The sequence below is a fragment of the Rhagoletis zephyria genome, unplaced genomic scaffold, assembly GCF_001687245.7.
Source record: "Rhagoletis zephyria isolate East Lansing unplaced genomic scaffold, Rhagoletis_zephyria_1.1 Rzeph_scaffold_00023, whole genome shotgun sequence".
Taxonomy (NCBI): Eukaryota; Metazoa; Arthropoda; class Insecta; order Diptera; family Tephritidae; genus Rhagoletis; species Rhagoletis zephyria.
This window is the reverse complement of record NW_016157107.1, coordinates 777,941-793,192: the sequence shown is the minus strand read 5'-3', so window position 1 is coordinate 793,192 and position 15,252 is coordinate 777,941. Positions and strand designations below refer to the sequence as shown.

Below are 15,252 nucleotides of genomic sequence, written 5' to 3'. Positions count from 1 at the left end.
AGTATCATGATTTTTCAATCTTTTCGGTTCTTCCGTGTGCGATTTTACATTATTTTCAAAGAAACGTTTTTTCAATTTGAAATTAAATTTGTTTGAATGATTGTAAGAAATGTACGTTTACATACCTTTAGCTGTAGCTGAGTTTGCAGAGGTGCTCGCTGTTATTTCTTAGATTCCAGACGGTCCCAAGATGTTGAAATGTTAACACAAATTTTAGTTTTGTATTACCAGGCTATGAAATAGCATCTGCGAAGCACAGAATAGAAGCGTATTTGAACGAAAAAGCCGCCGAACACATATCTATGTAAAGTAAACAAGCCCTCCGCTGAATCCCTTTTTCTATAGTTCCGAACTAGTTCTAAATTCGACAAATAAGATCTAGTTCGTTCTGCATCCCTTTTTCTATAGTTCCGAACCAATTCTAAATTCGTCACTTTAGATATAGATTTCTAGTGAAAAAAACTGAAAAATTAGTTTCTTAAAAGTACCCCTTTTCGCCGATTTTGGACTGGTGGGGATCTAGTTCCTATCGGACTAGTTCCTTTTTGGCGATAAAGACCTAGTACGGAACTAGAAATTTGATTCACTAGACCGCGGTTTTTCTGCAGGGATGCATGTATATGCTGTATATGTATGAGTAACAGGCTAACCTAATATTCGCGGCTTGCGTTTTGGTACGCACGCTGTCGAATTTGTTTTTTTGCGTCACCCGAAATTGGCTTGTGTGCGTTTGCATTTGATTTCATTGAGCGAAACGTCAAATCAAAATGTCACGCAGAACAAAAATTGGAAATTGAGTTAGCTTCATACGCACGCCGTTCAATTTCGGTTGGTCCCATACAAGTTGTATGTGCATGAGAAATTTTTGGCAGTAAATTGGCGGCGTGCGTGAATATTAGGTTAGCCTGTAAGAGCTAGTACCGTCCGAAAACACTACAGTACAGATATATCAATAAACACGTACGAAAGAAAAGGAACACATACGTTTATAAATAAACATGTACACTACACATTTACAAAAACGGCACTCAAGTACACAATACATTGACAAAAACAGTACTAGACTGTCTCGCTTTGATTTCGGAATGCTTACACATTGAGATGTTAGCTTACTACCAATATAGATGTATTACATATATCCCAGCAAAAAATCGGTAATCGCTTTTAGTGGTAACGTGTTCTAGAAGGCATAGCGTTATAATGCCTTCGAATTTTTTCGCTTCTTTTAGGCATTGCCGGTAATGCAAAGTAGAATGTCCAACAATATTTTATTTATTTCGCTTCTTTGTTTGATTTCGGGGAATGCAAAGTAGAATGTCCTATAATATTTATTTTTTAATTCGTTTCTTTGCTTCATTTCCGGAAATGCAAAGTACAATCTCCTACAATATTTTATTTGTCTCGCTTCTTTGCTTCATTTCAGGGAATGCAAAGTAGAATGTCCTACAATATTTTTTTTTATTTCGCTTCTTTGCTTCATTTCGGAGAATGCAAAGTAGAATGCTGCATCGTAGTCAGCTGAAAAATAGAATGAATACCCGAAAATTCTTTTTCTACCGTTACTTTCTGTGGAAATTTGTCTCGCATAAAAATCATGTTTTGCTTTGTTCAATTTGCAGCGAAGTTGAAGTCAGTCAATGAAGTGAAGTACAAGAGTGAGGAAGTACAATTTTAAGCTTAGTTAAATATGCATGTATGTACATACCGATTTTTAAGAAAATCTAAATACCTACATATGTATGTATAAAAGCTGATTTATAAAAATTTTAATTAATTTTAATCTTTTAAGACATTTTCTGATTTCAATTTAATATAAATAAGTATGTACTTATCTAGGCATTCTACATTAGTTTCTCTGTAAGGCATTCTTTGTTCGCTTCTCTGGATTCTGTTTATCCATGCGTTCTCCCTTCGTTTGAAGGTAATGCTGCAGGTAAGGGCTTACCTCCAATGACATGCCCATGTTAAAATAAGGCCTTCTTGAAGCGAAAAGGTAAGCGATTCCCATCGCCTAGCTCGTTTCCACTTTCGTTTCTGTGGTAAACGTGTTTTTTGCTGGGATGGTTTGATGGCTCCAGCAAAGAAAGTAAGTAAAAGTAATGAATGGAGAGGAACAGTGCAATCTGGTATTTGCAAAGCTCTTCCATATGGTTGGACAATACAGGCCTCACTGGTAAGCACCATGCTCATGGTTGATATTCTGGAGAGCGACGAGTATTGCGCTTGAAAGAAATTCAACAGTTCAGGGTTTAAATACCCTAAATTAAATACGCGGCCATTAAATTGATCATCGAGAAGCTCGCGAGTATAACGAGTTTTTCGATACACGAGAATCTCGTGAGAAAGTGGTCCTCGCAGGCAATTGCTTCTCGAACAATTTCGGGAAATCGAAGGCTCGAATCACTACACTCGTGCTCGGTGATATATTTACGTATGTACAGTATCGGTCATATCAATAGCACCCCCATATCGAAGTGATATTGTTTACCACTTTTGTTTATTTTTTTTTTAATCTAATTAAAAGGTCGAACATTTTGATGAAAAATCGTAAAATTTTCCTTTGATTTGTATACTGTTTAAAAACGCGGTATATATGATTTTGTTTTAAGCATGATAAATTTTTTTATAAAATAATAACAAACAAATTTTAACTCTCAATATATTGTGAATATTCAAAAAAGAAATGGTGTACGCAGACTTTTGCTGTTAAGTTTAGCTTAACTAAATTTTATAGTTATATTTTGCATTAAATTTTATGCGTACCTATATATGTATAAATATGACATTAATATTACCAATAAAGACTTTTTGGAAATAATTTAGCAGTTGCCCCATAAACTAGAGAGTTACATATTAAATAAACGAATACAGTTTGCTATTAGTTTTAGGGTCGTTTGAAAATCGAAAAAAAAATAATAAAGTTTATTTCTGCATCTTTTGTCAGCTTTTACATGACCAGGATGAGTAACATTGATAACAGCGCAACTAGCAACATATGAGTTTCAACCATCCAGCTCTGCATCCCTTTTTCAGTAGTGCAGAGACAGTTCTGAAATTTGTAGGACGGAACTAGCGCTTTGCCAGACTGTCTCTAAATTTTGCTGCAGGGAAGTTACGAAAATTAAGTCTAGACTTAATGAGCCTTAACTCTAAACTTCTAAACACTAAGTTCGAAAACACTAAATTCCGATAGCTTGATGAAAGTCGATGACTCGACTAATTTCCATAACTAAAACGCGCACTCATTAGCCTCGATAACTCGATCAACTTCAAACTCAACAAATTTCGGTAACTATCGATAAATTTCGATAACTATCGATAAATCGCGATAACTATCAATTAATTTCTATAACTGTGCGTTTTCATCACCCGATAACTCAATAAATTTCGATAACGCTATAAAATTTTATAACAATAAATTTCGATAACTCGATACATTCTTGTACTCCGATAAAATTCGATAAATAGTGATAACTTTCGATAACTCGGTATACTTTGGAAATTCGAATAATTTGGATTCTATAAACCTACAAATTTCGATAACTACCAACAAATTTCGATAAAACAATAAATATCTATTTCTCTATAAGTTGAAAGGACTCGATACATTATGATAATTTTATAAACATTTCGATAACTGTAAAATTTGATGACTCGATAAATTTAGATAACTTAATAATTTTCGATAACTAAATTTTCCTTGATATGATATATTTCGATTCTTATCGAAAAATTCCAATAAATACTAAAATTTTTAAACGACGAATAAACGAATTTTGAAGCCATAAGAACTCATCTCATCTACAGAAAAATACCTTTCCAATGGTGTTCTTAGTTCGGTAGAATCGCTAAACGAAGGTGGACAAAATTTATGTTACCGTATTAACATATATATATAGATTATATATATAGATATTTTCGTCGGTCGAATAACGAAACACTGTAAATGCTACATACACTATTATTCGATAAGTGCACCATTGGATAGACAATCCTTTAATCCAATAGAAAAATCTTTACGTTTTCTTAAATATCTCTTTGGCTTACTAATTTATTCCCGAAAAACGAAATTGTATTTATATGGTTTGTAATGGTTTATAAAAACTTTCAATTCGTTTTTCTCAAAACTATAATTTTCATGTTACACTATTTCATTATTCCAGCGACGTTTTTGCTCTAAATATTTGGCCGAGCTTCTCCTCCAATTTGTAGTGTGCGGCTTGATGTTCTTACACAAATGGATGGACCTACAGTTTTAAGCCGCCTCCGAATGGCAAGGGATTTTTATGAAAAACTTTTTCACTCGGACCTTTGCCATTGCCGGCTGATTGGCAACGGCTGCATGTAAACCTATACAGGGCGGTTCAGCCATAAACCAGTTATCTTTTTGGTGGTTGAAATACTTAAATTAAAAGAATCGCGTAACCCAACAGCATGTAATGTACACATATATACAACAAAAGTTTTAAATGATCAAAGAGGTAATTTTTGATTTTTAATTAAAACAGAAAATAAATTTCAACTGTAATTGCGTTATTATTAGATACAAATATTGAAAAATTTAAATAAAACTTCATCGATGTAGCATATTAAACCGCATATTTTGTTTATTTGTAGAGCCTTTATTTTAATATGGACTTCGTGGCCAATATCATGGCTCAAAGCCGCAGTTGTCTGGCTTGCCGATCACAATCATTTCATGCTTATTAAAAAATGCGCTGCTATAAAATAATATAATGCTAATGGCATCCATTGCTGCATTTTAGTCTATTGTTTGTTGCTTTCCGAATTATCGCCTTTATTTAATAAATTTAATAATCCGCTTTATGTAAAATATAATGCAGATCTAGAAAATTGATATTTTAATACAAATGTTAGCTATGTATTTTTAATATGTACATACATACATACATATGTACATATCTACGATGTTTATTTTATTTCTTTAAGTAATCTTACAAGAGTTGGGCATATTGTGGAATGTGGTAGCCTACGACTTTTTCGTCGGAAGTATGTATAAGAAATTGTGGCAGTATATAAGGCTATGTTCGACTGAATTTGGAAGCATTCCGAGGAGACTGTTCAGATGTGAGTCTAGGGCTAAAGAAATTTGAAAAATTGTACAAATAAAATGCGTGCTTTTATCCTTTTCGCTTTGGCTGCCACCGTATATGCTGATATAGGTTACAACTACAATGCTGTAAGTAAAATTCCTTCTACTGGTGCACTAAACAGTTTGGGAGGACACACAGGATCTAGCGGTTCGAGTGGACATGGCGGATTAAGTATAGGTTCAGGCTATTTGGGCGGCCTAGGTAGTTCGGGTCTTGTAGGTCACACCGGTGGACAAAGCAGTCCAGTTTCAAGAGTTCAATCTACACCAACCACTTATGAAAAGGAGTTTTACACGTTCAGTGCCCCTGACAACGAGTTCGATGATCAGAACGCCGGACAACACATTTCCAATGTTAAGAAACATCTGCGTGTTGTATTTATTAAAGCACCGGAAAACAAAGGTTTGGAGAATGCTGCGCTCCAATTAGCGAAGGAGGCAGCAGATGGAAAAACTGCAATCTATGTACTTTCCAAACAAGCTGACATAGGCAATTTGACCCGACAAGTACAGGATATCAACTCCCAATCTAGCAACAAACCCGAAGTGCACTTTGTCAAATACCGTACACGTCAGGATGCCGCCAATGCTCAGAAGGTTATTAAGGCACAATACGACGAATTGTCTGGCAACTCCAAGGCTCATGATGGCGGTGTGGCCCCAGTGCTAAGCTTCGCTTCTCAGGTGCCTACCGCACAAGGACCTGGCCCCAAAGTTCCTTTCAATGCTTACCTGCCCTCATCAGTCTTGCGGCTATTTCGCGCGTAAAGTTTTACAGAGGCATAAATCGTGAATGTTAACTAATTTGTATGATTGTTGACTTTTTTATAAATATACATATGCAAATGTTTATATCATAATATGTTCAATGGAACTAACTCTTAAATTAAAAAAATTTATAGAAATAATTGAAAAAATACTAAGGATGTATGTACATATTTGGAATCAGGGGAGTAAAAATTTGCTATTAACGTGTTTTGCGTGTTTCGAAACTTTTTAAAGGCCCTTGTGCGCGGAAAGGTTTTTAGGCATTGGCAGAACTAGAATATTTATGGATTTCAGCGAAAACCGTCAGTTTTACAAAAAAAAAAGAGAAGCACATTTCCAACGGCAAAAATATATCCAGAATACATATCGTCGTTCAAAATACAAAACCGCGTATCAACAAAATACAAAACCGCGTATGTGAGGTTGCATAAATTATTTTCTAGAGAGTAAAAACACTCATATTTCAAAATGGTTACCTGTTTTTATAAAGGATTCGCATTTCTGGTTAGAATATTTCAGGACGAATGGATAAAGATTGAGCCAAAAGCTTGTGTGAGCAAATTCAATATTTGGCATCAAATGTCAATTATGCGGTTTTGCAGAACGATACGCGGTTTCCTTCTTTAAACGACGACATATGGAAACGAATGCGCAAAATCAAAATTACCAAAAAAATGTTTAACCACTTTTATTAAAACTAATATGTAACCCCCGACAATGGGGTGTGCTTTACTAAACGTTGTTACGATATTCTTAAGAAAACTTATTACGCCTGACTTCCAAAACATAAATTTTTTGTATAAGTACAAAGTATAATGTTCTATTACGTAGAACTACAAAAAGCTTGCAATGGGCACGTTCAAAAGGCGCAACAGCTCAGTAACTGTTGCCATTGCACCTTCTGAACGCGTTGTTGTGTACTTCTGATCAACTGAACAGTTGCGTGTTAGATGATCGTAATATTTTTCTGGTAATTTGAGACAAAATGTTGTTGAGAGTTGAATTTGACAGCTAATGCATCAAGCCGTTCAGAAGACCCATAACGATCACTGATTTTTTTAGCAACGGTTGCGCTCAACTTCTGCACCTTCTGAACCTACCGAATGCGAACAATAGTTGTTAAGCCAGCAAAGGGTGCTGTACTCAGTGTTGCCAGGTCTTCGGCATAAGAAAACGTCCGTCTTGGTCTGAAAAAACGTTATTTCCTAGGTCTTTTTCAAATGCACAAAGAATTGTTCTTATTAAACTTTTACTGTATACAAAGGTACATATGTACGTAAGGTATATTAAAATGTCATTTGCTCTGTCACATTTAAAATTCATTCTAAACTGGTTTGAGATCGTTAATATAAAAATCATTTTATACATACACTTCTGATCAGCTGATTAAGTCATCAAAATTTTGATCGATTTTGGCTGTTTCTCTTTTGTTTATTTAATGTTTCTTATTTTTCAATAAAAGCCTAGCTCATTATATAACAAACAAAATATAAATCCACATTTCAAACTCTGTTCAGAAATTATAAAAAATCTGCAAAATTTCAGCTAGACTTTCAACTTTTTATTCAGATCTTTTAGAACTTTTTTGGGTATGCAGTTTGATAGCCCATTAAATTCCAGGGCAATCATGTGGAAATTTGAAGGTACTACAGAATCGTGTTAATTTTTAATATTATTTTTTTCTTTCTTGTAGACACTTGGTTAAGTGATCGGTTGTCGAAAATGCTAAATTACGTTCAGCTAAGATAGAACGTAGCAATATCTCAGGCTTTTGCGTTCATTACATTTTCAATAATGCGACCAATTGTTTCATTTTATTTATGCGCCTAAATTAGGGTTAAGTCATCTGTGTCCAAAGAATAAATATTTTTTTAAGGAGCTACTACAAAAAAGGTTGTAAAGATTTATTAAGAAAATAATTCAAAATCAGTTCTACTGACAAGATTTAGTAGCAAAGACAAATTACTGGGAAGTTAAGAAACGTCATTTTTTTCACAAAAAAACGTCCAAACGTCAACAGGATAAAAAAAAACGTCCAAATAACGTTAAAAACGTCAACCTGGCAACGCTGGCTGTACTCTGTAAGGCATCCAATCCCGGACCATTTTGTGAAACCGGGATATTTCGGGATATCATTACCATTAATATAAATATGCTAACAAATTAGTTTTGTAGTGTTGCTTTAGTGCCGATACTATAAACAAAAATAAGTTTGTGTTTTAACCAAAGAAATATAAACGTCTTTATTTTATATCAGTTTAAAAAAGTAATTACAAACCAAATAAACAAAAAACTATGGAACTGACATTAATTTACATACATTGCAGTCGAAGTAATTTTTACAAAGAGTAACAAATAAGAGATCATCTTTACACTTGCATATAGTATATACATATACTTATGTATGTATAAATACAAGTCGGACGGATTTCGTTAAAAAACAATGTTGTCATGTCTCCGCTTCGCTTAAAATTTTTCAGGGGTTCTATTCATGAAATAAGCTAACACGTATTCGATGATTTTTTTTCTTCGGAGATATGGATCTTTCAAAGTTCAAATTCAGTTCAAATTCATTCATTCATGTACTTCTCAAAATTATTATATCTCGGGTTCTGCTCATCGTAGAGACTTCATCTTATCGTCGTTTTAAAGCTAAAGAAACGGGCTTGATATTTCTATATATAATGAAAGATAATTTAGCTATTAACAGTTGGACTTTTAGATGTTGATTTTCACAGTGAATGCCAGTAAATTTGGGATTTAAAATTACACCATCTAAATGTTTGTTTAATTCTCTATAAAACAAATTGTTCCATAAAATGAGCGTTTTTCCAGAACTATTTTTAAAATATTTTTTTTATGACGAGATGGTTTAATTTGTAAGAGTGTGAGAATTAAACAAGGATTACCATGGTGTAATCTTAAATCCCAAATTTACTGGGCTTCACTATGCGAATCAACTTCAAAAAGTTCAACTGTTAATAGCTAAGTTAATTTTAGGACAATCATGACCATCATGTATATATAAACCAGATTCTTTAACTTTAAAACGGCGTTTAAGGTGAAGCTCTACGATGAGCAGAACCCAAAATATAAAAATTTGAAAAAGTACATGATTAGTCAGAATCACAAAAAAATCCAAACTTTTACAGATCATACATATATCCGAAGAAAAAAAGAAAAAAACGTGAAGCCAATAGAAACTGTGAAACCAAATTTTGTGTCCGATATGAATAAGCATGCCTCATTTATGTTTTGCATATTTTAATATAGAATAATAGTAGTGTTAGAATTGTAATACATGATTATTTGTAGGGTTGCTATTTTATAATTATTTTATGCCATTACAATGTCTGAATTTTGTTTTTTAATTTCGTCGTAAATTAAATTATATCCCGGGGTCCCGGGATCCCGAGGGCTTGACCACGGGATTTTGGGACTCAAAACGGTGAACGGGACACACGGGATCCGGGATCCCGAATTCCGGTACTAGATACCTTAGTACGCTGGAATAAATGTTGGATCCAACGCTCTTTGTATGAACTTGAACGGCAATCTGGGCTCGAATCGTAACAGTCTTGAACGAGCAACTCGTCACGTAAAAATGCATATTTCGGATTATAAAGCTGATGCCACATAAAACGTTTGCTTCGCTTTTCTTGACAGATTCATTTTGACAGATAAGATGAATTGTATGAAAATGCACAAAGCATGCCACATAGATCGTTGAAGCTGCAGCGCGAAGCGAAAAGATGGCCAACTCCCATCTTCTTGCGCGCTTTGACAATCAGCCGGTTTAATATTTATTTTCCTTCGTCCAAATTCCAGTTTTCGTGTAGAAATATAAAACTTAGTAACATTGCTGATATTTTTAAAGCAAAATATATAAAATCCACAGAGATTTTGACGAGTAAAAAAGCAGTACAAAATCGTTTCCTTGGCGTTCATTGTGGCATAGCTTTTGCGTCTAGCGGTTTGCTGGCAAAGTTATAAATGTCACGCAAAGTCACAAAGTTTTATCTGGTATTAGCTTAAGGTGTTCCTATACGATATGTATTATATATGCATGTGTACATGCCACTTTTTACATATGGAAAATGCCAACATATCGTTTAAACTCGCATTAGATTTGTTTCTGTACAAAGCAGATGCACGTACATACGAAATAGAAATGTTTATATTTTCATCTGACACACAGATAGAATCATCTGAGTTTAGCTTATTTCATTTTCAAAGATCGCATTATTAAATAGTTAAATAAAGACTGTGAATTTGACAGACATACGCAATTAGATATGTATTGAAAAAGTCACATTTACAGATGCAAATACATATCATGTGAGAACAACTTCAACAGTCGTGAACAGCGTTGCCGCGAGCTTGATAAAAACGTATCAGTTGCCAAGCAGAAAAACAGTATCAAAAGCAAACCCACCTGTTTTTTTAGCTTTTTTTTTGAAAAACAAGAACTATTTATTTTTTATTTTAATAAATAAAAAGTTATAATTAAATTAGTTATAAAAATGCTTAATATTAGGGTTATTCCATTGAAAAAATGAAAACGACATAAATTTAAATATGCTCTAATTATCTCTCTTTCAGTAGTAACCTCTTTTTAAATGACAACATTTCATTAACCTGTGGGAAAATATTAAAAAAATTGTAATTTTTGTCTACTTTTATTTCATGCATAATTTCTTTACACCAGTCACAAAGCGATGGCCCACCAGTCACAACTTTAAATATTTTTTTATATTTCTACGAAGACTATATAAACCCAATTTTTACTTAAAACAAAAGAGTATAAATCATATTTTACAACACAAATATATCGTTCGTGATAATTAAGTGTTTTGGCTAAAATTCATCTTTCCAAGAAATGCCATGCCTTGCGACGTCTTTTACAGTTGTCACGTAAAGGAGCGCAAGCTCAGTGTTGGATTCGTAGTAGGTGAGATATGGATTTAAGCCAAATAGTGTTACCCTATACTCTGAATTTCAGCCCCCAGAGCCACGGTCCGTCATCGCGAGTGTTACCGAAATCATGGCTCCAAAAAGTGCAGCGTGGAGAGATTTCGAAAGATTAAAAGATAGAAAAGCGAAATACAAAACTTGCCAGAAAATTGTTGCGTACTCTGGAGAGACAACTAATTTGTTTGTACACTTTAAAAATTATTATTCCACAGGAAACAAGACAGTAAGTTACCAGAGTATAAATAACAGTGAATATGTTAGGAGTAAATACAGATAAATATATTTTTATAAAAAAGGCATGAAACAACTACTCAAAAGGAGGATCGCAACAATAATTGTCCAGTTATTTCAAGTGGGACTACTACACAACCAAAAATTGACACACTATTTGCAAGAAATAAATCGTTTAAAGGTAAAAACAACTTTTGTAGTTATATACCAGATGTTTCAAGGAAATATTTCTGTAATTTGAAATTAATTAAATTTGATTTGGAAAGAAAAAAAAATGTTTACATATAATTGAAAAATGCTCAAACTATAATTTCTTTTCAGAGGGTGGTCCCCGAGATGCAGAAATTCGAGAAGCTCTCCTTTTTATGATTTGGAAGGACTATTTAAGTTTATCCAGAGAAACAGGGCTTCAAGTTTTTCTGCAGCGTTACCATTCCGCTTTGGACAACGCCCCATCGTTCGACTTTAACTAACAACATGGAAAAAATATGAAATTTCATCGAATTATTATCGCGATGGATGGGTGGAAAGAGACCCATCAATGTAACAGTTTTTTAGGAGTCACGATCCATTACGCTGAAGGGTATGAAATGCGGTCCTTGGTCCTGGGGGTCGATCATTTACTGGAATCCCACACTGCAGACTACTTGGAAAGTAAAGCTAAGGAATTCCTCTATTCTTGGAATATCAAACCAAGACAAAAATGTAAGAAAGTCTAAGTTCGGGCGGAGCCGAACATTAAATACCATAATACATATTAAGAGTTTGCAGTGCATTTCGTACAGTATCCGAGGACGCAGCCCTTGTTGATACAGGTCACACACAATAGATCTCTTGAACTACCACTTACTCTGAAAACGAAAATTGCAAGAAACGATACTCTGGTAAACTGGCAAATGCGATGGGACGCAAGTAGCAATGGACTTTGGACCCACCGATTAATATCAAAACTCGAACCATGGATAAACCGTTCTCATGGTGAGTTAAATTTTCATATAACCCAGTTGCTTACAGGTCACGGCTGCTTTAAGGCCTCTTACGCTTCTAGCCGGGAGACACTGATACATGTGATTCCTGCGCTGGCAGCCTTACCGCAGACGTCGAATATTTATTCTTCTACTGCTCCAATTTTGTCCGAGAACGGATTTTTCTGAGAGATATCTTTAAAGTAGACCCAACACCTGAAAATATTTTCTCAAATATGGTTCAATCCTCAGAAAACTGAAATGCACTTTCCAATATAGCAGCAAGAAGAGTTGAACAAGGCAGAAGAAGAGTCTTGGTAAGTTAAACCAGTATCCTGAAAATAAAATAAAAAACATACCAAATCTCTATGAAAATATAAGGCAGTATAGGCACCGCACATAACCGAGTTGTCAATTTGTGAAAGTTTATAGACAATTACGTTTTCAATAGACTTCTATTCCCTGCAAATCAAAGTTCCCGAAATTTTAAGGAAATCGTTAGGTGTATCTCATTTCTGTAACGATTTTTTTACGAATTTTCAAAGAAAATTATATGAAGTGGTTGACACGAACTCGTAAAGAAATTTCTGTACGAAAAATAAAGAAAATTCTGGAAAAATTCTGAAAGATATTCTTCACATAGCATCATTATTTTCGTTGCTTCACAGATTTTCTTGCGAAATTTCGTAAAAGAATGGAAGTGTGCGTAACTTATTTCATTTTAGAAAATTCGGCAAAAAATCGAATTAAATCTTAACGAATTTTTTAAAATTTCCTTACAATGCAGAATGCTCTGAAAAAATGGTTGGCAGGGTTTATATATATTTATGTATCTATGTATATGTTCATACGCATGAATGCATGTACATATGTACAGTGAGAACAAAAGTATTGGCACAGTGAATTTTTCGCCATATATGCAAAGTTTTTTATTCTAATTTTTTTCGATAATTTTTATAAAAATATAGTTCATTTTACACCAGAAAAGGTAATAATAAAATCTCTAAACTTTGTGTAAAACTCTGGAAAATTCATTAAATTTGCAACTTTTTATTCAGACTTTTTAGAAAAATTCTAGGTATGCAGTTTTATGGCCCATTCAAATTTAGTATAAAAAGGTTCAAGTTTAAAGTTGCTAGAAAATCGCGTTGATTTTTGGCAATTTGTTTAGTGGAAGGAGTTGCTCATTTTCTCCATACAAAAAATAATTATTAACTAGTGAACCCGCATGGCGCCAAAACGCCAATATTCAATTAAATTTTTTAAACAGGTGAAACCCTATTCAAAAACCTCTCAAAATATTCCTAATGATTAGTCTAACCATTTCTGAGTGATGAGAGGTCTCGCATGGTGCCGGTTTTCATGTAACTTCAAAAAATAGAACCTATGCACATCTATGTAGAATCCCAGTTCTTTAATTTGACTTCTCATTTTGGAAATTCGAAATAACGTTGCAGATGTGATGACCTTAAAAAAAATAGATGGCAATTCTAATTAAAAATATTATCAGCCTATAGTTTGCTTAAAACTCTTTTGTTTCACACTAATATTTCGATAATTCATTTATGTATCTTTCCTATAAGTAAAACAAATTCGACTTTTCAAACAGGTGGCAACCTCTTTAAAGGTATTTTCAAACTAAAATCTTTCGCCTGGCATTGTTATACATATTTCAATTAAATCTAGTAATATTAATATTCTCGTAATAATAATATTAATTAATCTCGTAAATAAAGTTTAGAAATGAACTATTTTCAAACCCATTTCGATTGACACCTATCTTTTGACAAGCCGCGTAACTTACTAAATAATTTGAGCTTAAGTTTTTCGACAAAAAAAAACAAATGTTCAATCTTAAGATTTCTTACACTCGTTCTTTTGATAACCATATTTTAAAATTTCATGTAACTTATGTATAACTAAACGAAATACCGCTTTTAAAACAGGCGACAACCCTCTTAAAAATTATTTTTGAACTAAAATTTCCTTAAATATTTTTCGCCTGACATTGTTATAAATATTTCAAGTAACTGATGAATTAAGTGGAAATTCATTTTTTAAACACGTGGCACCCCTCCTAAATATAGCTCTTTAATAAAGAATTTTAAACCCATTTCCATTGATTACCATCGGTTAGTAATTCATTTATTTTATTAAATAATTTTAGTTTAGCCCTCTATGCTAGGCAACCCTCAAGCACATCAAAAATGTTCTAAATTGTCAAACTAAGTATTTCTTGAAGCTCTTTCATTTGACATCCATCGTTAATATTTCATATAACATGGGTATAAAATAATTCAATTAGACTTCTCAAAGAGGTGGCAAACCTATTCAAAATATTTCCAAACTACTATCTTCTTAAACCTCTTTTGTATGACACCCATATAGCGATACCTTATTAACTTACCAAATTCCTTTAATTAAAATTTCATTAAATTTTTTTTAACATGTGGCAACCCCCCTATACGTAGTTAAGTAATAAAGCCTTTTCAAAACCATTTCGATTGATACCCATATTTAATAACTGATTTAACTTTTAAATTAATTTGAGCTTAATTTCTTAACAGGTGGCAACTTTTTTCGAAAAAGTAAAACCTTCTTGAACATCCACACGCTAAGCCCTTTAATTTGGTACGTCACTTTTGAAAATCGAACGCACGGTGCGGATTTGAGGGAATTGAAAAGTAAATAACTTGAGTTTAATTATTTAACAGGTGGCAATTCCTTTCAAAAAAATAAAACTAGTTTGCACACCACAGGCCAAGGGCTTTAATTTAACACCCCCTTTTTGAAAATCGAGTGAACAGTGCAGATCTTTTACGCTGCACAAAAAATGCCTTCGCGTATTATATATGTATATAGATTATTTATATATACCTGTTTTAATTGCCCCATTGCCTTAATTCAAATTGAGTTTGATTGCTTAAACAGGTGGCAACCCTCCTACACGTAGTTAAGAAATAAAGTATTTTCAAAACTACTGCGATTGGTACCCAAATGGTAAATATTGATTTAACTATTTAAATAATTTGAATTTAATTTTTAAACAGGTGGCAGCCCTCTTCAAACACTTTAAAAGTATTCTAAACGTTCAAACTAAAGATCTCTTAAGATTCATTCGCTTGGCGTCCATAGTTTTATACTTCATATAAATTAGACTTTTCAAACAAGTGGCAACCCTCTTCAAAATGTTTTCAAATT

At 33.4% G+C, this 15,252-nt stretch overlaps 1 protein-coding gene and 1 long non-coding RNA gene across 2 annotated transcripts; both read left to right on the top strand.

Moving 5' to 3' along the window:
- The first annotated feature begins 5,131 nt into the window (after positions 1–5,131).
- On the top strand, positions 5,132–5,881 carry LOC108362701 (uncharacterized). Its single transcript, XM_017615792.1, has one exon. The coding sequence runs from the start codon at positions 5,132–5,134 to the stop codon at positions 5,879–5,881; it is 750 nt and encodes a 249-aa protein (XP_017471281.1).
- Positions 5,882–11,722: 5,841 nt separating this feature from the next.
- LOC108362695 (uncharacterized) lies at positions 11,723–12,338 on the top strand. The gene is made up of 3 exons (XR_001847507.1): positions 11,723–11,791; positions 11,872–12,064; positions 12,135–12,338. It is a non-coding gene; the product is annotated as an uncharacterized LOC108362695 (long non-coding RNA).
- The last annotated feature ends 2,914 nt before the right edge of the window (positions 12,339–15,252 follow it).